The 25,568-nt window shown below is 44.3% G+C and overlaps 1 protein-coding gene across 1 annotated transcript in view; it reads right to left on the bottom strand.

The window, feature by feature from the left end:
• Window positions 1–25,568, bottom strand: part of LOC142590943 (uncharacterized) — a 60,919-nt gene that overhangs the window by 32,989 nt on the left and 2,362 nt on the right. The window contains exons 2-3 of the mRNA XM_075703324.1: window positions 24,827–24,877; window positions 15,805–15,923 (exon numbers count right to left, since the gene is read on the bottom strand). Of these exons, the coding sequence (XP_075559439.1) occupies window positions 15,805–15,923; window positions 24,827–24,852 (145 nt within the window). The 5' untranslated portion in view covers window positions 24,853–24,877. The remainder of the gene's footprint in view (window positions 1–15,804; window positions 15,924–24,826; window positions 24,878–25,568) is intronic.

Genomic DNA, 25,568 nt, shown 5'->3' with positions numbered 1-25,568 from the left:
ACGACAACGGTCGTCCTGACTCAGCTAAAAGACCAAGGCACATCCTGCGGAACTGATGACGACATCGTGAACTGGCTACCCCTGTACGAGCTTGCAAGTAAGAACAGTCACTGGGATGAGGCCTGATGTTGGGAAACATATTGTTTTACCTCAACGGAACAGCGAAGGTGTGGTTTGAGGATAACGAAGACGAAATGGGCAGCTGGGATGCATGCAAGGAAAAGATGCGTTCCCTGTTCGGCAAGTCTGCAGGTAGAAAGGCAGCAGCAAATAAGGAGCTGGCATCTCGTGTGCAGACAGCGACAGAGTCAGACCTGACTTATATACAGGACCTGCTTGCCCTTTCCCGCGAAGCCGACGATGGCATGACGGAGTCTGAGAAAGTGCGTCACGTGTTAATGGGCATAACAGATGATGCCTTCAATCTGCTAATCTTCAAGGACTGCGGCACTGTCGACGCCATCATCCAAGAGTGCAGGCGCTTTGGGGCCGCCAAAAGTTACCGCATTGCTCATCATTTCGCTCGACTTCTTATCACGGCCGCAACGTGGGCGTCTGAAGAACCGCCGGTGTCGCTCACCGTAGAACACGCGAAGGAGATCAACCGACGTGAACTTGACGTTGTGTCTGCTACTTCTACGTGCGGCCGTACCTGTGATCATAGCTCCCACATAGTGCCACTAGTCCAAGCGGTAGTTCATCAGCAGCTCTGAAATGCTGGCCTGGACTCTGTGTGTGCCGCAGCTCCTTATCAGCTGACCGACCGTCGTCACTCACTTTCACGCACCGTTCCGTACTCGCAATCCAGCCGAGTGGAGTACTGCTGATGACGGTCCCATTCGGTTCAACTGCAGTCGTATTGAACACGTGGCCCGCCATTGTAACAGCCGGTGGTATTGGTATCTGGTGCCCCATGGATACAACCGTCGCTCGACATGGAGCATGGCCGATTTCAGCCCTACCACGAGCCTCCCCAGACCACTGGCGATGACGCTCCCTCCACGCCGTATCGTCGTTCACCATCCCCACGTGGTCACCAGTCCCGTTCGCCATTATCTCGTCGTCAATCATCTCGCTCGCCCCCATTCCGCCGCCCTAAGTCGCCGATTAAACGACTCCCACGGGAAGACTATAGGACGCAGCTCCCAAAGGTAATGGCGCATCGAAAACTCGCCTGCGAAATGCTCTGACCACACTGCAGACCAGAAGGAACCTGATAGACGTTTAAGTGCATGACGCACATGTTGTTACTCTAGTGTATACTGGGGCTCAATATCAGTGATGAATTTGGATCTTCGTCGCCGCCTTAAGAAGGTCCTAACACCAGCCACAGTACCGTTAATTCTTGCACCGATTGCGGCACATTTTCCGTGCTGGGGAGGTGCTCCGTTCGAATAAGTGTTACTGACCGATCCACAAGCTTACTACTAGCCGTACTCGAGAAATCCTCCCATGAAGTCATCCTCGGTATGAATTTTCTTTCTGCCATTCTGCCCTTATTGACTGTTGAATGGGCTTGCTTGTCCTAGCGCTACCGTACTCTCATGACGCTCCTACTGCATGCCAACCGCGCTTGTGCTCGGTGGATTACGTTCGTCTACCTCCTCAAGCCGTTATATATGTCAACTTGTGGTCTTTTTCTCCCATTCCCGATGGCGATTACATATTTCCCCCGATCATTGACGTCTGATTTGCCAAAAATGTCGCTGTTCCTCAGGCCCTTATTAGAGTTACGGATAATCTAACGTTTCTACCCATATTGAACTTTAATTGGTGGACGCATCTTATCCCAGGCGGCATGACTCTAGGCCACATCTCTTCTACCGCTGAGAGTGCCGTTTCTGCATTTGTTACCGACACCGTTTGTCCTCTGTCCCTTCCCCGTCCTCGCATGATCTCGTCAACGGTGTTATTAACAAGATTATCGCGTCTGACCTCCTTCTGCTTAAGAGCCGATATGTGGCGCATATTGCACTCCTACCACATCTTTGACTTGAATAACCATTCTTTGGGATGGGACAGACTTCTGCGGTCATATATAAGATAAATGCTGGGGACGCCAGTCCAATCAGATGACGTCCTTATAGCGTGTGCTATGCCGAACGAGAAGCGATACAGCGTGAACTCAACAAGATGCTCACCAAGGACGAAATTTCTTGTAGCCCATCACCGGTCGTCATAGTCAAGAAGAAAGATGGCAGCTTGCTGTTACTACCGCCACGTTAAACAAAGTAACGCGCAAGGACCCGCGCACTGAAGCACACATCCTGCCGAGCGTGGAAGAATGTGCCAGAAAGACGGTGACGACGACGATCAGCTAGAGTAGCGCTCGCGTCGTTGTTCTGCCATTTAGCCTACAGCCGTCCCACTGTGTATATATATTGAAAATACAATTTCGTATCTCTTTTGGCTACTAACATCCCCGTGACAACATATACATACATACATACATACATACATACATACATACATACATACATACAAACATACATACACACACACATATATATATATATATATATATATAAAGTGTCGTTGTGTCTGGGGATGTTTGTGTGTGCGCTTGTGTGCAGCTACCTGCCTATTCAGCTTCATACGTCGACACAGTGGCGTGAGTTGTCTACCAGCCATTTCCACTATAGTCGTGTACAAATTAAGGAGGTAGGATAGGCCTCACTCAGACGACCGAAGTGCGGCAGCCGACTGCCTCCGCGACTAAAGAAAAAGACCCGCTCAAAAGATCGTGCTTATAAAACACGTATTTCTTGGTATACATAAGACTTTTTATCTTGGTGACTGCTTTCTGAGCGCCCTCGTGATTGGAACGCTGCAGCACATGCCGGATCGCAAGGGAGAGAGAGAGAGAGAGAGAATAACTTTAATAAAGTAAAAATACATTTCACGGAGGGATGGTGGTCAGCCGGTACCTGGCTGCTACATCATCGGCTAATTGAACGGCCTGGAGTTGCGCGTTGAGGCTACAGTCCCGGAGCACGTTGTCTCACGCTTCGGGTGAGGGAGTGGTCAGGAGATAAGGCGTAAGTGGGTCATCGCTGTAGTTCCAGAGTATGTGTGCAAAGGCGGTGGTCGTGCCGCACTGTGAACCATGTGGACTAAAGAGGTCGGGATATACATGTGACTGAATATTTGCGGACAAGAGAACGAATGGGTCTGGACGCGGCGCCACACGATTTGCTGGGGTTTTGTGAGTTTGGGGTGCTGTGGTCGTTTCATTTGGCAGGCGAGGCAGCAGTGTTGCGTGATGTCGTAATACGATGTGGGAGGCTCGCCGGGGCACTCCTCGGATTCTGTGGCGCTGCCCGCTGCTCGGTTGACGAATCCTCGAATTTGCCGGTGGCTGGTCTTGTTTCCTGGTTTCCCCGCGAGCGCAGGTACCCAAACTAGTGAGATGGCTGGGCGGTCCTCATCGTCACGCTGACGACTGAGGGGTTCAAGAAAGCGTAGTGCTGTAGGGGCGATGGTGCCGCGAGCAAAATGAAGGATGGCGGTTTTCGAATCACTAGGTACCGTTGTGTGACCTACAGATGCCGCTAGTGCGATAGCCGCTTCTTAGGATAGCTACAGGGGCTTGTTGTTATGGCATATCTTATTTGGTTGTGCTGTGTGTGTCAGACGTGGCTTTCTGTTGTCATTGTCCTACCGCTTGTGCGACAACAAAATAAGATACGCTCCTTAGGCTTCGGCGGGGTTTAGGGTGCGGATGGAGCTGGCGATGCGTAAGGCAATGTTGTGTCTGTGGGAGTGGGAATACCAATAACAATGAGTGCGTACGCTTTCGAGAGCGAAGTATAACGGGCCGCATTTACTTATGCCGCTTGTGCGCTTGAAGAATAGATCCTCTGCGGCAGCCCGCGCCCTCGCCTGACTAGGTCTATCATGGTGGCCCGCTGGCATGTTTTTCAGAAGGGATTTGAAGACGAAGCGTCGGGTGGTGCGGACGGCTCGGCGTGCCCTGTTGGCCGCTGTATCTTGAAAGGCATTTGGGACGAGAGACAGCCCGCCGCGCGCTGTGTTTTCGCGGATTAGGTTGCGTTGATGCGAGACGCGACAGAGTCCCCAGATTGTTGTTCCAAATGTGCGCATTGGCTGCACCGGATTAGTGGGCTTCTATTGGGAACTTCTTTTTACGAGCTATCTAAAGACACACATTCAGTATTGAACATTTTGATTTCTCGTAGAACTAATGGCTGTCTTATCGAGGAATTTAGATCAAGATTTAGAATTCTGCTATCTGCCATAGGCATTCTTTTTAAAAGTTTGGTGCCCCCCCCAACAAAATATATGAAACACCCTGTATATGCCGCGTCTATCCATCTAAGTGACTGAAGGGTCTTTTGCGCTGCAGTATTGAACTGGTTTTAGCCGGTGATGTGTCATTTACTTTTAATCGGGACCACAGAAAGCAAAGTTCCCGCTGGTTCCTCTGCAGGTACGAATGGAAAGGAGCAACGCATCGCTATTCAGCGCTCCCTCTTACTTTTTTTTTATATCTCATGTACCCATGACATCACAGTAAAGCAATTTGAGAAAGATGAGTTTTCTACATATACGCGGAGTGGGAACAATTTGAAACCTTTAGATATATGGCGTTAGAGTTGAGACGCCAATGGACTACGAGAATCACCGCAGTGTTGCCGGCGCTAAATATTACTTTGGTTCATTAGCTGAACTTTTACAAGAGGAAAGATGGATAAAGCGTGCGTGCGATAACATATATGTTTATTCCAAGAAGGACGGCTTGTTAGCCTGCTTGGGGGAAAGGGTTGAAGGGAGAGAATAAACTTGGCTATTGGATTATGGCCCCGGTCACAGGGCTGGAGCTGGTGCACGAGGCCACTCTTCTTGACAAACGCCCAGAGGAAGTCGAACACGAGCCGTTGGTTCAGACTCGTTGGTCGCATGCAGCTCTTCTAGTCCTTGATTGTGCAGGCGTCAGCAGGTTTGATTCATACCACTGCGAGTACTGGGCAGTCCCAAATTCTATGTACATTAAATCGAGGAGATCCCTCCAAAATATATTTCGCTCTTTTAGAATGCCTGAGGGCAAGCCATTTATTTAACGATAACGCTGTCAACCGAAAATATGGTTACACTGCAGAACGCGTTGTAAGACAGGAAATTTACCGCCTTGAAATACCAATTATGCATGCAGGTTTGAAAGTCAGCCAGCAAAACCATAAGTGCAAAAACTTCAGAACTATTTACACTCAATAAGTCCTTTGTCCTAAATCATGTGTCTGCTTATCTGAATACTTTTGACTTCGAAGGTCATATTGCGTGACATATTGCAAATAATTTAAATGTGAGCACATGAAGAAGAATGACCATTTTTCAATGAATGAACGTTTTTTGGTGTCGAGGGCTCCCGCCGAACTGATTAGTCCTATTCCATGTGCCTGTGTTGCGAGTTCTTAAATATTTCGGCCTTATTCTACAATCTGCTAACATCCACTTCACCAGAGATGCAACAGCGCCTACCATAAAAGGCCTTCTTTGGGGTTTTGATTAGGTTACCTGGCCAATCTTTTTCTTCAAGAAAAATTCGTTCAGATACGCTCTTATGGATTTTATTTGTATATTCCTGCCTGCATTCAGAGTCGTGCATTCGCGTTTTGCATACAATGCAGACAGATACCTGCAAGCGTTCGCCTCTGTGTGTCAGTGTATATTGTGTGCAAACCAATTGCAGAATTGTATGCGAGAGAAAATTTTGTAACATTTGTGTGACGTATTTATGCTGTGACCCTTATAAGAACTGCCGTTATTCTTAAGTTTTACTTGATATGGTGTCTTTATTCCCTAAAAAAATTCTCCATTCTTCACTGCTTCACTGTACACGTAAATCTAGGCAAACGTGCGTCATTACGGTCTTATTCTTCTTTGGATCACCTTACCATCTTGCATATATATCATAGCCTACAATTCTGTGTGCGAAAATGGTAATGTGCGCACCGACACATATCTCAGCCTCATGGACAATTCTGCAAGTACTGCAGTTTCAGGCGTGTACCTTTTCGAGGGATAGACAATTTTCAATGCTACAGCACACACTGCCATTGTAATTTGCCTTGCCAGCCTTTCTCAAAGTGCTTTCACAAGCCGTTTCACATACCAAGGGACGTCATACTTTCTTTACTGAAGTTATTCCTACAGCGCCAGCGTAATTCCCCCCTCTAGAATAGTATATATATATATATATACTATTCTGATTGAAGGTCGCCGGGACGCGCCCTCTTCCTGCTGGGGACATAAAATTAGGCTGATGATGCGAACGGTGATCTCTTTGGCCGATTTCAAAGCTTCACATGTCTATTATTATATTTTTTTGAATATGTAAGGCAATGGAAGGCTTTGTAGTGCCCTCTTAAGAATATCGCTACCTATCAACTTTGATTGTACTCCAATTTGGAAAGAAATAGCTTATATGTTTCCATGTCTACCAACTCATGCAATAGGTTGGCGATGACGTCAGTGACTGGTAGAGTGTAGTAATTGTGGGCGAGTGCAGGAACGCGCGGTGTCATTTATGGTAGGTCGTATATTTCACTCTCAACTAACAATCATAAATATCATTAGCGAAAATTTTAAAGGAAGATGTTGGCATGTTTGCCATCTTTACTGGAAGTGACATCGAATCGCGGAAACCTTCTGGTGCCACGTAAGCGTATGATATGTGGTACCAAATGCACCAAGTAGTGCATTTTCCGTTTTGTGCTAAAGACAGAATGGTTAACTCTTTAATGACGACACTATGAATGCCCTGAAGGTAAAGTTTATTTTATAGTTATATATATGAAACACATCGAGAATAAGCGTTATCAACAAACAAAAATTGCAGGAACTCTTTACAGAAATATTTGAAAGAAACTAGGCAGAAAACTGAAAGTGGGCTTCGCCGCAAGCCACCATTGGCTTTGTTTCGAACTTGCGCACAAGCCCTTGTCATGTCGGAACCGCAAGTTTAAATTTCATTTGCTTTACATGACGTGTGTGAAACCGCTGAAACTGGAGATCTGGCATCAATCTGGGTGCCTCATCTGACCGCGTTTTCAAAGAAACAGAGCCGGGTGCCAAACTTCGACCAGTGTTCAAGCTTTAGGCCAAAAACCAACATAACTTGAGGATGACAGATCAGCATGATAGACCAACATGACTTGAGGATGCCAAGATGAACTGAAACGGAAATTCAGCGTCGCGTCGACATCCTCGCATCATTAAGATGAATGCCTTTCTGCAAGTTTTTGATCGAAGAATGCCTTTGTCTCACACATAGATAACTTTTCGTGGTGCACGTGGAACACGTCAGTAGTGCCACCGTTCCAATTTTGCGGCTCTTCACCAACAAAGCGGAAAGATTATCGTACCTGACGATTTCTGCTGGGCCATTGCTGGCAGGACCAGGCAGGTTTTCGTAAAGGCTACTCAACAATAGACCATACTCACATTATCAGTAAGTGACAAAGAAGTGTGCGGAATATAACCATCCCTTATATGTAGCTTTCATAGATTACGAGAAAGCGTTCGATTCAGTCAAAACCTCAGCAGTCATGGAGGCATCACAGAATCAGGGTGCAGACGAGCCATATTTCAACATACTGAAAGATATATATATAGCTGCTCCACAGCCACCGTAGTGCTCCGTAAAGAAAGCAACAAAATCCCAATAAAGAAAGGCGTCATGCAGGGAGATACGATCTCTCCTATGCTAATGACAGCGTGTTCACAGGAGGTATTCAGAGACGTAGATTGGAAAGAATGGGGGGTAAGAGGTGATGGAGAATACCTTAGTAATTTTTGGATTCGCTGAATTTCCTTGCTTAGTAACTCAGAGGTCCAATTGCAATGCCTGCTTTCTGACCTGGAGAGGCAAAGCAGAAGGGTGTGTCAAGAAATTGATCTGTACAAAAATAAATAATTGTTTAACAGTCTGGGAAGACAACAGCAGTTTACGATAGGTAGCGAGGCACTGGAAGTGGTAAGGGAACACATCTACTTATGGAAAGTAGTGGCCGTGGCTCCGGATCATGAGACTCAAATCATCAGAAGATTAAGAATGGGCTCGGGTGCGTTTGGCAGGTTTTCTCAGATCATGAACACAGGTTGCCGTTATCCCACAAGAGAAAAACCACAAGAGTGTCTTACCAGCACTCACCTACGGGGCATAAACCTGGAGGCTTACAAAAAGCGTTTTACTTAAATTGAAGAGGAGGCACGGAGCTATGGAAAGAAGAAAGAACAAACGCGAGTAAATGACATCTTAGCCGAAATCAAGAAAACGAAATGGGCGTGGGCAGGACTTGTAATGAGGACGAAAGGTTACGGATGGTCATAATGGTTGTGGACTGGACTCCAAGGGAAGGGAAGCGTAACAAGGGGCGGCAGATAGTTAGGTGGTCAGATGAGATTAGGAAGTTTGCAGGGACAACATGGCGCAATTAGCACATGAACGCGGTAGTTGGAAAAGTATGGGGGAGGCCTTTGCCCTTCAGTGGGTGTAATCAGGCTGATGATGATGATGATGATGATAATGATGCTGATGATGATAATGATTGCTGGGAAAACCCGATCACTCATCGATATCACGCGTACCCCTACCCCGAATGAAGTCCCTTTTATATGGACGAATTTGAAGCTAAGCTAATCTTGTGCCAGCGTTCATCATTGCCAGGACCTGACAGTATATGTTAACGTGCCTTATGTATTCTGACGAAGAAGCTTGGAATGTGCTCCTGTCCATTCCAACGGCTCCAGGCAGAAAGGCATGGTTCTCCGGGAGTGTAAGGCTTCTCGACTGATTCCACAGGTCACGCCTGGCAAGCCGCCTGTAGCATTATATCATATCGATTGTAGTGAAGACGCTTTTGTGTTTTCCGACAGCATCAGCCTCGTGCGTGCACATTTGACTCTGTGATGCTGTCCATGAGCGTCTATCTCTGTTGCCGCCCTCTCTCTTCTTTCTATCGCCCTTCCTCCTTCACCCAGCGTAGCGTGAACTGGAATCTGGACTAGTTCACATGCCCGCCTTCTGCTTGAGCTCTCTCTCTCTTACTAGTACTTATGCGATGTACTTATTCATGTGCACAAGGCTAAAGTAACGCTATAGTGAATATTGTAGCTATGTTAAGGGAGACGGATTCATAAAACAACGATAGTTATTAAGGGCAAACCTGTGCCCACGACTCAATGTCATGGCTATCGCCAAAACGCCCGTAATTCGCGTTTCAATCTTGGCCCGAACTGTCTTCTACTTTTTCATCGAGTGATACATCATGCGCGTGGTGCATGTGAGCCGGGTCCAACCAACTACTTGTGGTACGATGATCACTGTCTGCTGTTACTTAACTGCTCCACGGCACGGCGCGCCCAGTGTCCAATACGAAGGGCAATGCGGGCGCTACTTGAATGTCTGCGAAGTTGTCGCGACATTATCCCCGTCCTTAACGCATCTGCGCGATGCTTAAAAAGAAAGTAGAGGCTACTTGTTTTTTTTATTGACCTCTCTGGATTGCCTTTCATACGGACAACATGTACTACTTCCGTGGAGTTGCGGCATCTTGAGCTCTGGGATCCAGCGTATTTCTCTTCGTAAGTGACTGCGCTTATACAACGGAGTATTATGTAAGGGTCGAATTATTGCCAGAGAAGCTTTTCAGACAGTCCACGGCGTCGCACTGCGGTCCCTAGCCACACCATGTCACAGGACTGATAATGATCTGCAATAAATTGCTGGTTGTACTTGCTGTAGTCGGTGCGTTATTGGCATCATATATGGTACCTTGCCATCTGTAGTGCTTCCTCGGTTGTAGGCAAGAAATCATGTATGTCGCATGGATTGTTTTATTCGTCTAATGGCAACATAGCATCCAGAGTTGTAGTTTCGTTTCATCCGAACACACGTTCAAACAGTGCGATTAGTGTTTTTTCTGGAACGGCCGCATTAAAAGCAAAAGTGATATGTGACAAAATTTCTCCCCACAGCCTATGCTGAGCATCGACTTACTTTGGAAGCATGTCAGACATGAAGCATGGAAGCAGGTTCCGTTGCGGCGTTCAATTGAACCGTTTCTCTGAGGATGGTACGCCTTAGTTCTTCGGTGATCAGTATGAGCCATTCGCATCAAGCATTGCGTTATGCTTTCACTAAAGGCTGTTGCCCAATCAGTGATGACGATACTGTGAGCGCCATGCCTCAGTACAATACTGTCAACAAAAAAAAAATTGGAATTTCGACAGCCGTTGCACTGTATAGGGAATCAGGTTCTGCGCGTAACGGGTCAGATTGTCCTTGGCTACAACTATTCACATTTAGCTTAATGATGATGTTGGGAAAAGTCCAAGGAGGTCCATACCGCCTTTTTGGAATGGTGATTTCCATGGATCAATTGGCTCGAAAAGGCCGGCGATATTATAGATGGAGTCTGGCGCATTTGAGATTTCGGCCTGTATTATTTTTGACGAGTCCTGCCGAATGTACGGCTCAGGCTCATGTGTCCTTATGTCGGTTCATCTTGACATGCATCCAAATTTGCTTCTCGAAAGTCTGTGGGTACTGCAAGTAAAAACTCTTCCTCGCTGCGCTCGAGGTTTCTCTTGTAGAGCACACTTCTTCGCAGTCAGAACGAAGAGAACCTTCTAGAGAATATATGCAGTAGCTGAACGCTTAGTCCCTCCAGGCTTTGTACAAGTGGCAACGATTCCGGGTCATCTAGTTGTCATTGAACGAATTGTGACGCGCCCACCATGCCAAGGAACGGGAAGTATTCTTCTTATGACGCAGTTGTCTCGACTGGCGCGCGTGACAAGCAGTGGGCATCGGCGTATCCTCCCGGATCTATATACGACAGTTTAAGCATACTCTTGCACCCTAAGGCTCCATCTGGCAAGTCGTCCAGATGGGTCCTTCAGAATCACCTGCTATCCAAGAAGCAGAAACTTGATGTGGGCGAGTTGGTTTTGCATACTTGGTGAAAAGAGCGCTACGAAGACGTGGACTAAAAGGACAACATGTACGACGGACAAGGCGCTACTTCCAACTAAATGTTTTTCGAAGAAACAGGACTTTAAATAGATACAACCAAGAATGGCCCATCGTGACATCACGGCCTCCCTATCATTAGAAGAGCTCTCTTTCGGTAAGCGTCACTGCACGACAACTAATGCACTAATGGGCATTTGCATTGGATTGTCGCTCGCTCCCATTCTTTCAGACATATTTCTCAGCTCCTTTGACAAGCCTGTAAACGGCATTCTGAATCAGTGATGTGCTCCTTCCATAATGAGGTACGTCGATGAGTACCTGGTGGTTGTTAACGACGCTGCTGGGTCTAGGCTAGATGACACTGTAGAATCGATAATCAACACATTTAGAAATGCATCGGAGGTTCTAAACTTCACGTGCGAAAGGCCGTGGGATAACAGCATTCGCTTTCTGGACATCAATCTCACTCTGATGAACACGCATGTCTGTTTCGAATACCAGCCGAGGTTGAACAAGCAGCTAATTTCATACGACACTGCGCACTCCAAGCTAGTAAAACGAGGAGTGGCAATGACTTGTCTAAATGAAGCGCTAAACAAATCTTGCAACCACAAAATAGAAATCAGTTTCAATAACCAAGTTTCAAGGCTACGCCTAGCCGGTTTCCCTTCACTCTTGATCTTTAGCGTTTGCGACAAGCTACTTCAAATGATCAAACAGGCAAGAGAAGGCACTTACACAAGAAAGCCATTTGATAGGAAGAGATTACATGTGATTCCTTATTGGCACAGGGTGTCCCACAACCTCAAGAAGGTGGCACAAAGGCACAGTATCAATCTTCTCTTCAGTGCACCATGTAAGCTGGCCAAGATATGCCCTATGATGACAAAAAGAAAACCCGAATCATGCTCTAAGAAACATGCAGCGCAGTACACTGCTTGCAAAAGTAATGTCGTATATTAGATACCCCTAAGTTGCCAACAGGTTTATATCGGTCAAACCGGATGGTGTTTTAATGAAAGGGCGCGTGAGCGCAATTGGGCAGTAAATAACAATGCGGGGGGCCATCTGGCAGAACACTGTAAACATCACAATTGCCGTCCCTATCTTCGTGACACCAGGTTTCTGGCACGGTCTAGAGATAGACTAGAACGGGAGATATTAGAAGCTTTTTACATTGCAAAGGCCGAGGGCACGTGGATTAGTTGCCCTTCAGTGACGCTTACCGAAAAAGAGATAGCTTTTCTAATGAGATAGGGAGGTCGTGATGTCACGATGGGCCATTCTTGGTTGTATCTATTTAAAGTCCTGTTTCTTCAAAAAAACATTAATTTGGAAGTAGCGCCTTGTCCGTCGTACATGTTGTTCTTTTAGTCCGCGTCTTCGTAGCGCTCTTATCATCAAGTCTGCTATCCAAGCTAGCGGTGATCACTGACTGCTCCGAATGGCCTGCAGTAGAGGTAGAGTCGAAAGTTAGATATAATTGCGATATATTTGAGATATTTGATAATGGTTAGTTTTCTTCAAATAACCTCAGTGGCACTTGAAACCATTAGATATATGGCGCTGGAGTTGAGACGCCAATAGACTACGAGAATAGCAGCCTTGCAGCCGGCGCTAAGTATTACTTTGGCTCATTAGATGAACTTTTACAAGACAAATGACGGATAACGCATGCGTATGATAGGATAAGATATATGTTCATTCCCACTGGAACGTCTTGTTATCCTGTTTGGGAAGCCGGGATGAGGGGAGAGAATAAACTTGGCTACTGGATTATGGCCCCGGTCACAGGGCTATAGTTGGTCTTCAAGGCCACTGGTCTCGGCAAACGCCCAGAGAAAGTCGAACATGAGTCGTTGGTCCAGACCCGATGGTTGCAACCAGCTCTTCTTTTCCGTGATTATGGTTGCCGTCAACAGGTTTTATTCACACCCCTGTCAGTACCGGGCAGTCGGAAATTCTATGTATGATACATGAAGGAGTTCCCTCAAAAGCTTATTTCGCCCTTTCAGAATGCCTGAGGGATAGCCATTTATTCCACGGTCACGCAGTTAACCGAAAGTATGGTTATGTTGTACGAGACGAAACAAGACGGGAAATTGACTGGCCTGAAATACCAATTATACATACATGCTTGAAAATCAGCTAGGAAAACCATAATTGCGAGAACTTCAGGACCATGCACCCTCGATAACTGGTTTGTCACAATGATGTCTCGGCTTATCTGAATACTTCCGACTCCGAAAGTCATACTGCATAACATATTGCAAATAATTTATATGTGAGCACATGAGGACGAATGACACTTTCTCATTTCATAAAAGTTCGTTCGTGTCGCCGGCTCCCATCGAATTGATTTATTTATTTATTGTATTTGCTGTATTCCATGTGCCTGTGTTGCAAGTTCTCAAATACTTCGGCCTTGTTCCGCAATTTGCTAACCTCGTGTTCAGCGGAGATTCTAGAACACCTACTAGGGCAAGGCATTACTTCTGGTTTTATTTAACTCATCTGGACAACTTTTCCTGAAGAAATATTCGTCGAGATCAGCTCTTATCTATTTTATTTGCATCTTCCTGTCTGCAAACAGCCTAGTGTAGCTTCATGCCTGCGTGTTTTGCACACAATATACACATATACCTGTAAGCGTTCGCTTAAGGGTACCGATGTATATTGTGTGCAAACCAATTGCAGAATTTTAAGCGAGATAAAATTTTGCAACAACTGTGTGACGTATTTATACTGTGACATTTCTGAAAACTGCCGTTATTCTTAGGTTTTATTTTATATGGTGGCCTTTATCCCTAAAAAATTTCAATTTTTCACTGCTTCACGGTTCACGCAAATCTAGACTGACTTGTGTCTTTACAGTCGTATTCTTCATTTGGCCACCTTACCATCTTGGATATATATGATAGCCCACAATTTTGTATGCACACCACCACCGATCGCAGAGTCTTGGACAATTCAGCCGGTATTGCAGTTTCAGGCGTGCACTTTTATAATGTTACAGCACCATACTAACATTGCAGTCTGCCTTGCCAGACTTTCTCAAAGTAGAGTACCGTGACAACGGCTGGTGCAGTGTACTATGCCATAGAAACGGACGTCGTACTTCTTTTCATTGATGTTATTCCTATGCCGCCAGCGTGATTCACCCTCAATAATATATATATATATATATTATGTGTGAATATTCTTGGACTCATGCAATATTTTGGCAATGGGGTCGGTGACTGGTAGAGAGTAGTAATTGTGGGCAACCGCACGAACCCGCGGTTCCAGTTATGGTAGGTCGTAGAGTTTACTCCAAACTAACAATCCTAAATATCAGCAGCAACAATTCAAAGAAAGACCCTGTTGTGTTTGCAGTTTTTGTTGAAAATGACATCAAAGTGCGCAAGCCACCAGGTTCTACGTCTCCGTACGGTATGTGGTTGTCTACCGTGCGTGCACACTACGAAGTAGTGTAGTCTTACTGCAGACAGTATTGTTGACAGTTTAATGACGGCATACATAAATACCAGGAAAATATGGTTGATTTTCTATCGATATCTCTAAAACACACCGAGAATAAGCGTAATAAACAAACAGAAATTGGTTTGCAGGAGCTTTTTGCACAAATAGTTGGGAGAAACCACGCTTAAACTGAAAGTGGACTTCGCCGCAATCTTAGTATGGCTTCGTTCGGAAATTGTACAGAAGCCCTTGCCATGTGGGAAGCCATAGGTGTACATTTATTTTCTCTGCATAACGTGTGTTGAACCGCTGAAACTGTAGATCTTGAATCAATCGGTCTGATCTGAGGGCATTTTCAAATAAAAAGACTTCTTCGACCAGTTGTACTGCTTTACGCCAATGAATGACGCTTGCGGCCTGCCATTCACTGCTAGGCGAGCACGTTTAGCTGAAACTTCCTACTCTCTGCCGGAACTCAGAAAATTAAAAATTACAGCAGATACTCCGCTCCAGATGACTACCGTCGGTAATGAGAGTAGCAATCTGGATACAAAGCGACAGACCATTATCTTTATGTCGCGTTTATTTACTACGTGTAGTGTTAATTGGCAGACTTTCGTTGTTTTGATTATACGCCAGTTTCTCCGATATCGTCCCACGTTGTTGTGGCACTCACTTGCCAAGGTCGCCTAACAGCGTGGAGGCACGGCTACTGTGTGACGGCAACGCAGTGGCAATAAAATGACGATGCATCAATGGTATTGATCGAAAGACAAAGGCAGACAACGACGAAGGCATGACGGCATTGATATCTCAATTCTTAAAATATGATGACGGAATAAAGATGACAACCTGACGACCACGACATGAAGACAATGAGATGATGACGACGATATGATGACAGTTTGAACAAGCGGGTATGTCGACGAAGTCATGACCGAAATGGCATGACTTGGATGGTATCACAAACTATGGCTGATAGGGTATAGCTGACGACGACGCAATCATGACGATGGCATAACGGCTATATAATCATGATTAAATGACGACAGCGTGATTACGATAGAATGAAGAACAAGGAATGACGGCAATGGATTAACAAATGTGATACGACAACGACGGCGCCATGACAATACAATGATAGCATATATCTGCATAGGTTTTTTAGGGTTATATTTTCTTTTATTCAAGAAATATGTTTTCTCGGACAACTTACATATTGCGCTGGTAGATGATTCAGTCTGCAGTCGCTTGCTAAATGCAACGTTTACACATATCATTAGTGGCTAACGCAGGTTATGTTCTCTGCCGGAGCACTAGAACGTCATAGTTAGGTGCCTTACTCAGTTTCGCCCTCGGGTAGCTGCACAGTGTCGGCGTGGAAGTACACACACAAGAAAAGTTGCCCGACAGCAACTTCGACGAATAATTGACGATGCCTTTGGCTGGAAGTGCTGGAACGCTGAAATAAATAGGATAATATTCAGCTTTCATTATGGAAGATCTCTTAACCATTCTTTTTTTGAAAAAGTGTACCATGCACATTTGTAAAGTAGGTATTGCAGATAGCCAGTATGTCCTCTTTCCCTTGCGAAGCCTAGTTAGTTGTGATTGTCATTGATAGCCGGTACGTAGACTGGTGGTTCAAGGGCATTATAGACAACAATGCCTAACGTGCGCCCTCATTCACTTCTCCCGTAATGGCCGGCAAAGGCGTTCTGCGAGGGGCGCGAGGCATTAACGCAACAAGCACTGCACAGTCGAGAATACAGCCCATTCCCAGCAAACTGAGCTCGCCTTGCTTGCAACTTTTTCGTACTGAACGTTGCCCGCGCTACTGCCAGTGCTCTTGCCAATACGCTTATAGAACATTTGTTTCAGCATGCAAAACAGTGGTCGTTAGCGCATCTCCTACTTTCGGCAGGTCATAAGTTGTAAGGAAATACATTTTTAACTGTATTTAAGGAGAGCTTAGTGCCTATTTGTGGTGCCGGCTACTCTGCTTTTTTGACACTTGAGTTTTGATTTTAATGTATGAATAATACAATTTCATAAAATTCATCAACGATTACGATACTCTCTAACGCGGCGAAATTAGAGCTAAACTCTACAGCTCTTTCCGTTTCCGATATACTGGCGGGTGCGGATGATCTGTCTCGTTCTGCACATTGCAAACGGAGCGAAAGTAGCGTGACTGCCTAGCTAAGCCGGTGATCGCGAGAGGCAGCGCTACCCTTGAGCACTTTCGAATATTCACTCTCCTGAGTTCCACTTTCCCAGAAGAATTCCCTCGCGCTCAGACAGAAGAGCCGCAGACAACCAAGGAATTATTTATATATATACTTGTCGCGTATAGGATATGTAGAAACAGAACTGCATGTTGGCGTCGTTCGTGCTTGCTAAATTCATGTTTTCTGCCGCAACTTAAAGCACACACAAAAGTCAGGCACATATGTCTAGAAGATGTCTGTACAACATGACTTTTAGCAAGCACCTACTAGGCCAACAAGCAGCTCTAAAGCTGCCCGTGTTGTGTTTATGTGCCTTACTTTTGTGTGCGTTTTAACTTGCCTCGAAAAACATGTGTTTTATCACGTAGGTACGTGTGAGTCGGACGAACCTGCCAATATAAGAGCTTGCGGAATGTTCACCGCGACATACTTGCGGAATGCCCCCACATAGGTGCTTCCAACCCTCAAACCGCTGGCGTGCAGTTTGCGCAATAACAGTGTGACGCTCATGAAGTTGGGCTACACTCACAATAGGGAGAGCTAGTGAAGAACGCTGAGTTATACCTCTCTTCAGAGCGTTCTTATTACTTACAGTTTTTTTTCGCTCCCATCGCTCTCGACTACAGCAAATTACCATTGGCGCAATGAGATATTCCTGGGCATCTCAATAAATGCATGTCGGGGAGCTTTTTTTATTTTGAGCAAGTGCTTAGATCACAGGATCTACCACTTCATGGGCGTGCGCCCTGTTACAAACCGTTTGCCATTTCATTCAGTGGTGGGTACTCCGGCCATGGATATCACATGTTTAATTTCAACTTTAGCACTAATCGTTGATCAAGCAAAACGTTCCTTCATTTTGTAGAGGTTGCATATTTTGACGTGCGGCATTTCTGCATTAGTTGTTTTCCAGTTCGGAAGGCTACTTTTGCGAAAGTGCTATATAGCCTATATATAACATATTTTTAAAGGGCGAAGTGATTGCTGTGATCTTCGTTAGCAAAGTTGGGTATATGGAAGCTAGTGTTTTGGAAGGTTTGCAAGTAGGCACGAACAACGAGAGTTTGGATTAGTTCTAATGTCGTAAGATTGGCGATTTTGGCCACCTGAGTCATAGATGTATTATACACAGACAATCACTAACCTTTAATTCTGATCCGAGCACGAGTATCTGTGTAGAAGCCACTTTAGCCTTAGAAAGTTTGTTTTATATTTGGAACTGCATCATTAATGACATATATTGAATATGAATGAATATACCAATCACTTGGCTTCTTTAACGCCACCTACGCGAACTGCGTAGCTCAACACATGAGACTGCGATAAACAACCAGTTTGTATCCCATTTGCACCTACATGTAGTAAACATATGTTTAGTTCCGCATTGTAGCCAAAGCTGTGTAATTCTGGCCTATCGTGAAAACATATTCCTTCATCATATGAATTGCTACTGAGAATGTCAATCTTTTTCTTTGTTTTCTATCGTGCTCATCTTGTACGAAAATACTTTTCACACATATAATAATAAGTTCTAAAAGATATTTTGTTAATATGAATAACACTTCTTACTTCTAAGTCCATTCCTATGCCACCACTACGGCTACGTTGCGACTGTTCTAAGGCCCATGTTTATTTATATCAAACACCATACTACAACAGTTGCTTACTCTGTGCAACTGCAGAGCTACATGGTCTTGACTTGGCACATCGAGTACTTTCTAGAGTTAAACACAGGGTGATTTTCACATTGTGTTTGCTTTCATCTGATGGAACGTCGTACCGCACGTATTTACGTTTATACACCAAAAGGTGCATGAAAAATGACTGTTCCGAAGTACCTTTTGAAATTTATGATAAGCAAAGGTTTAGCCAAGTGGTTATCAAAACGCCTTAACTGCGATGCCTGCAATTTATTCTAGTACATTTCATTCTATGGAAAGTGAGTTATAAAGAGATGTTTATGTTTATGCACCACAAGAATGAACAAAGAAACTAGACAACCTTCACCACCCACTTTATTTTCACGCATTTTTTTTTGTTTCTGCACTAAACCACTGCGAAGTTAGATCAAGATGCAAATGCCTAATGAGGCGGATGTATAGTGTTAGACGTGCAGACAGAACTATCCCAAGTACTTAGTACGTTGAAAGAAAAACGGCAATGACAGTTCTATGCGCACAGAAAGTTAAGACATATGTAGGTAGATTTAGGAATCACGTATTTCTTGTGTCAAAGTGGCAGATATGGAATCTGGAGGATTGCCGGAGAATGCATACGTACCCAGGATCCTATACAGCGCAGCCAAATGTATGAGATTTTAATCAATCAAACGATCTATTGAACATAACGCGCAGTTTCATTGATACTTCAGTGGTCTTTGTAAGTACTTGTGAGCAGGCGTTATGTGTTTATGATTTATTGAGCTGTTTTTTACGCAGGACACAGGTGCGCTTACTGGAACTACTTTGTCGGCCATCAAACAAGGGTTATATAAGCCTGTGCTCCATTCAGGCTAATGATAGCCTTCGCGTACATACTTACAAACCGACCCATCACTAGGCAGCAGCCACTCCAGACCCGAGAAGATAGGCGAAGAACGCTTTCCTTCATTATCTATTTTTCTCACCTATCGTTTGTCATACTAACTAATGCTCTATTTCGATCAATTTTCTTGTTGCCCTAGTCGGCTGTGTCAGTGGAACCTCGATGTGCACCCGACCAACAATAACATTGTATGAAGCGCTGCGACACTACGTCTCGTATGCTTCTAGGTGATTGAGATGCTTCGTATAAAGTCCTAATACTGGTGACATAGCATTCAACGTGCACGGTGACTGTATAAAGTGGTCTGAAATTAAGTTTTCAACATTCTACGTCACTTTAATATACTGATCATCTATTACTCTGCGAAACACTGATATCTGGTTACTACTACTACACAGCCGCGCAAACACCATCAAACAAAATTGCCTCAGTGCCTGCTGAAGTACTACCTTCATTTCTGTTTCATCTTACACCTCGAAACGTCTTCGCCTTTTTGTGCCTCTTCAGTTCTACTCAAGAAGCCGGGGTGATGTTGTCGTGCTTGTCAAAACGTAGCATTCTGTGTGGCAACGTAAAACCTAAAGGAGCCCTGAAACATTGTCCTAACTAATATTACGTTGATCTCACTATTAAAGGACGTTGTTTCACGAATCCGAAAGCACAAAAATTTTTCGATGCTTCAGCCATAAGCGGAGTTATTGCACTGATAATGCCAGTACGCTGGTAGAAGGCAGCACCGGCCAAAAGTTTAGTGCTGCGGTGGGCAAAGGTTTGGTCACAGCACCCCGGGGTGGCTGCGGAAGACAACGCTACGTAGCATGCCACTGCCATCATGGAGGCCACCAGATGCCCAGGCATCTACGCGAAGTGCCAATATGAAATGACTTTCCGGTCTTTTTGAGATGGCGTACGTATGTATCTCTTGTTTATTTAACTCAGAATTAGAAATTATGTATTGTTAGCAGTTCCTACTTTATAAAACCCTGCTAAGGCCAAAATTAGAATACGCTGCACCTGTATGGGACCCTTACCACGAAAACCTAATAGATTCCCTTGAGCTAATCCAAAGCAACGCAACTCGTTTTATTCTTTGGAATTATTACCGTGGTGCGAGCGTTGATTCAATGAAATCGAATCTGTGTCTTGAACCGCTAGCAACACGTCGAAGAATATCCCGCCTTTCACTTTTTCATAAGCTGTGTAGCCACCCTACACTTCATCCAAAATTCATGTCGCTGCCATATTACTTATCTCACCGTACTGATCATCATCATAAAGTTAGAATTGGTGCATGTAACACGACACACTACTTACACTCATTTTTGCCACGTACGTCGAAAGATTGGAATGAAATTCCTTTTGACATTTTTTCCATTAATAACAATGATAATTTTCGAAAAGCACTAGGTAACAATGTATAATAGCAAACATTTGTACGAATTGCTGTTGGTGTTTTCGTTTTTCTTGTTTAATGTTACTTTTATATGTCATATTCTATTACCTCATTTATAGTACTTTCAGCTAACATTGTGTAATTAGCAAATATTGTTTATAAGCTCCTGATTTATTTACTTCCTATTCGTTGTATAACCCGCTCCCCTCTCTAATGCCGAAAGGCCCTGAGGGTAAATAAATAAATAAAATGAATTATGCTCTCGCAATCGTGAAATCCACAAACAGGGTCCTTCGGCCAGCTGCTTTCGATATGATGGCATTGCTGAAGACAGTGCAAGCACATTTTTGTTGTGTTTGACGGGACATTGTAATTTCCCTGCTGCATGAAGGGCAGTAATATTTGGCTCACATTTTCACAGCAGCCTCTTCTACAGATCGGTATCTATTTTGTAATGTTCATGATGAATAGCAAGGACCCTTAAAAGTGAAAGACTACAAGTACCTGTCAAGGCGCGAACAGAATGCTCCTAAGCTACACTAAACAAATGATTGTCGTAACGAGACAAAACTTTCACTGAAAACCAATACGTCAAGAACGTTTATCTTAAGCAAGGCTTTTCAGTTTAGTCGCCATTTTTCCTACAGCTATGTTGTATATAGATGCAACAGGCAGCAAAAGCCACTAATGGTGGATAGAGCTTGGGCGTCGCCCTGAGTAATTGTGCTAGCCTTCTGATTTATGCGAGTGTTGCACAGTAGGCTAAAACTTATTTCTTTGTTACGCGATCGCTAACCCCAAAAAATAAAATAGGATTAATAAGTGAGTTATTCAGGAAGTAAATTATCAGCAAATGAAACGCAAAGCCCAGAAGTTTTCTAATGACAGTGGTATCTTCAGCATAATAAAATGATGTTTGTGTGTGGATCAATCTGTCAGCTAGCTCATCTGTCGGCGTGTGGTAAGCAGTTATAATATTACAGCGTGCATGAGTACAGCCATGGCGACATTGAAGCTGAACATAGAATACGGTGGATTCTGCGGCCCAGGCGGGCACCCCATGGTCTGGTCTTAGGGACGATGACAATACCTCAACTATAAAGATTCAGTACGATGCTAAGCATTGCACTTGAAAAGCTGTGACCTCGTCTTAAAGCGCAATGAAGGAAAACGGCGCTGTTGCCAATAAAGATGAAGCAAATACTACATAGTAAAAACACACCGCGGAAACACGCGGTGTGTAAAGAGAGAATGATTTGATAAAACGAAAATTACGAAAGTCAAAGAGTGATATTTCTGGTATTTCATCAAACGCAAGCAGCGCCATGTGAGGTATTGACTACAGTTACACTGGAAGGCCACCGTTCTAGTGGTTATTTAGTGCTGGTATCTACAATGACAAAATGCCATTGGAACTGACGGGTTTTTGTTGGTAAATTCGGTGGAATACTGTGAGCACGGAAACAATGAGGAGAGATTGTGCAGCAGTACTGTAGATTGCTGAAATGATGTTGAATACTATGCATTGAAATGCAGCACAATATCTAAAATCCAAGCAATCTTCATTCTTCAAAGTAATTTCTGCGGCGGCCTTCACTTTTGAACCGTTGCTAAAATGTGCAAGCTTTGTCCACTTTGGTCATGCTGGCACACAGCTTTCATGAGAGCGCTGCGTTCAAAGACCGCCTCATGCTGGCAAAAATTTTTCATGCCGAACAGTTCGCAAAAAAGTATGCTAAAGGCAACCTAATCATGTGAATTTACGCGGTCTGAAATAAAAGTGCTACATGTACTTGACAGTTGTGCTAACCTTCTCAGAGTGTGCGAAGACTTGAACACTCCCTCTGCCTGTCACAACTAAACCTGGGAAGAGAAATAGCCAGGTTTTCCATTTATGATACAGTTTGTCTTAGTGATTGATCTCTGCTATGCACTTTAATAATACTGTCACAACATATTTCATCTCACGCAGGTGACACTTATTGTATAGGTCAGCTCTCTTCGATACTCTAAATTTTGTTGAAGTGGTTATCTGCTTTCTTTTGGCGCATTTTTCACGTCTTGTTCTTCGTGGGATACAAGGGAACTTTAGTGCTGCGCATTTCCTGTTTCTTTGAAGGAGGGGTAGTTAGCGTCCTGACAACATTGCCTATAACTCGATGTACTAAGCCACACAAATTCATCAGCAGAACCAGCTAGATTTTCACTGCGTAGGGAAAGCCTTATCAGGTTGAGTCCTTCGGTCTCGTCACCTTCATCATTAGCACATGAATGAATGTCTTAGTCGCTTTGATGCAGCGGCATTAGCACACACCCTAGCAGCACTCACGCTTTCACCTAGAGGAACGCTTTATTTATGACTGTAGGGAAACAGCATTATCAGAGCTAGAAAGACAAAAAGCTCTTTTTGTGAAACCAACCAACCATCAGCCTGGTTACGCCCACTGCAGGGCAAAGCCCCGGTAGCGTAGGACGTGCCCGCTTTTTAGCACTGTACATGCTTCATTTGTCCTCCTAACTGTACTGAGCCCTATTATATCCCATTTACTGCCCTCTAATTCCTCCAATAGCACTGCTAGACTCGCCTCACTAGATAAGGTTCTAGCGTTATACGTTGACAGGTTCAGATTCCAATGGCGACCTGTCCGGATCCAGGGATTCTTGGCACCCTCTGCTGCATCACACGTGTGAGCGCCGCCGTTGTCAGTAACTTCGCGGCTGCTGGGGACTGACGGCCGGGGTTTGATTGCTGTATTCATATAGGAGGTTGTGCCCAAGTGCTGCACCAGGGTGGCCAATCATGCTCTGGTGAGGGAGTGCGTCACCGGTTCTGGTCACCGGGAACAGGCCGCACTCCTGGCCTGTTTACGCAATTTTGTCAAGACGCGCATTTTTTTAATCCGGTGGAAAATTGCGCGGCACCGGGATTCGAGCCATGGTCCTCTTGTGCGCTAGGCGGATGCCCTTTCTCTATGCCACTGCTGCACCACTTTTTGGGAAAGAATAGGGTCAGATGTAAGTAGATTAAAATAATTCATGAGTTGACAAAAACTTGCATATGAAGCCAACACTGCACGCCGAGCTTTTTGTATGGTTTCAGTAATCACTAAAATAATGGCCCCTAGATTCAAAAAGGCACAATTTCGTAAGCCTCTGGTGCGCGGCAGGAGAAGTTTGCCTTAAACTTTAACTGGAGCTCAACAATTGTGCCAAGGGAAGCCATCGAAAACAATAATTACAATTTTAAAAATATCGGAATAATATTTCTTCGCTGCGAGAATATCATGTGATCTGAATATTTTGCGCAGCGAGTGCAATAATATGTATATATTTTGTTGACGAAGCTTGCGCACGTATGCTCGATTCAAAAATTTCTAATCAATTTGCTGCACTGGCGATAGCGTAGGTTTGGAAGCTAAGGCTAGTATACGAAATTTCCTTCCTCTTGCAAACGTTTTTGCTATCCGCATAATATGTTGACTTACAAGCTAAATGTCTAATTTTGATAGTGTGTAGAGCAGGTCATGCTGTGTTTCTGCACACACACACACACACACACACACACAGAAAATAAAACACCCGAACATGGGATTTGTTGGCCTTACGGTGGATGCATTGTGCGAAATACTACTTTTATTTCACCAAATTATAGGGCACGCCAAACTTTTCATGAGATACAGTGCCGCCTTCAGCATAATTGATGTGCGTGGCAAAATTCAACGCACTTGAAAGTAAATGGTGCCACATTATGTACGCAGAGACACACGATGCTCGTGTTCTTATTTCTTTTCTCAGTAGAACACACAAATTTCTAGGAGAAATCACGAGTGACAAACTCTAGACCTCATAAGGGAAGTTGGCTAACGTGCAAGCAAAGCATGGTAAACTAGAGTATATTAATTGCTCAACACCAAATAAAGCAGCGCTACATGCCAGTAATCTAACCTTCGACTTCGCCCTCTGCAGAAAAGCACCATCGACATGCAGCTACAAGGCGGGCCATTGCGCCGATGTGCCTAAACGAGGCCAAATGGCCGTAGGCTGCAACCTTAAGTACCAGGTGCAACATTTTACCGCCGCATATGACAGCCATAAATGGATCTTCGAAGAACACGTTTCTACTTCTTTATTTTTTTCTTTGATACGTAATAGGTCTTTCTACGCCAGAAAATATTTCATTGTGAGAAGATATTTTACCTATTGAATGGAAGAATGAAAGCCATGTGGTTGGTCCTCTTCTTTTCTAAGCTGCAATAGAAAGGATGTTGTTCCAACAGTTGTTTAAGTTGCGGGGAAATAAAGCTGTTGCTAATAAAAAGAACACCACTTCAACGTCGGGCCGTGCAATACAATCGCAAAGCAAGCCACTATCGAATAAAACTAATCGTTTGTCTATCAAACTTCAATGAAAGTTTCATACAGGGACAGATTGTACCACAAGTGGTGCTGGCGTATGTAGAAGGTCGTCGAAGTCACTGATCACGATAATTTTTGAGCGCGACAATATTTCTCCAGAAAATGCGCACCTCTTCAGGATTTATTTAAGTACATTAGGACAAATTAATTATGACAGAACCCGAAGATGTTTCCGTACTAGAGATTCTGCTGCTTGCAGTAAAAAAGTTAGGTCAGTCGTTAACAATTGCGCTACACTTGCAAAGGAAGAGCCACCCTCAGATAGAGAAACATTTTCCAATAAGAAATATAAATAGTACATCGCTGTTGTTTAAACGCCACGGAAGAACAAGCTACAATAAAATTAGCCAACAAGTCATCAGCAGGGGCTAACTTTTATTAATGCACATACTCAACATCCCACTGCAGAGATGGACATTACGTTTATTCCACTTAGGAATCGCAATAAACTCAGTTATGCCCAAAATGGCGTGAATTACATAATATGTATGTGCAGAAATAGGTTCCGTTGTTAGAAAGTGAA

The sequence above is a fragment of the Dermacentor variabilis genome, chromosome 8 (genome assembly GCF_050947875.1).
Source record: "Dermacentor variabilis isolate Ectoservices chromosome 8, ASM5094787v1, whole genome shotgun sequence".
Classification (NCBI taxonomy): Eukaryota; Metazoa; Arthropoda; class Arachnida; order Ixodida; family Ixodidae; genus Dermacentor; species Dermacentor variabilis.
The sequence above is the reverse complement of the archived record's forward strand: the minus strand, read 5'-3'. Positions and strand labels throughout refer to the sequence as shown.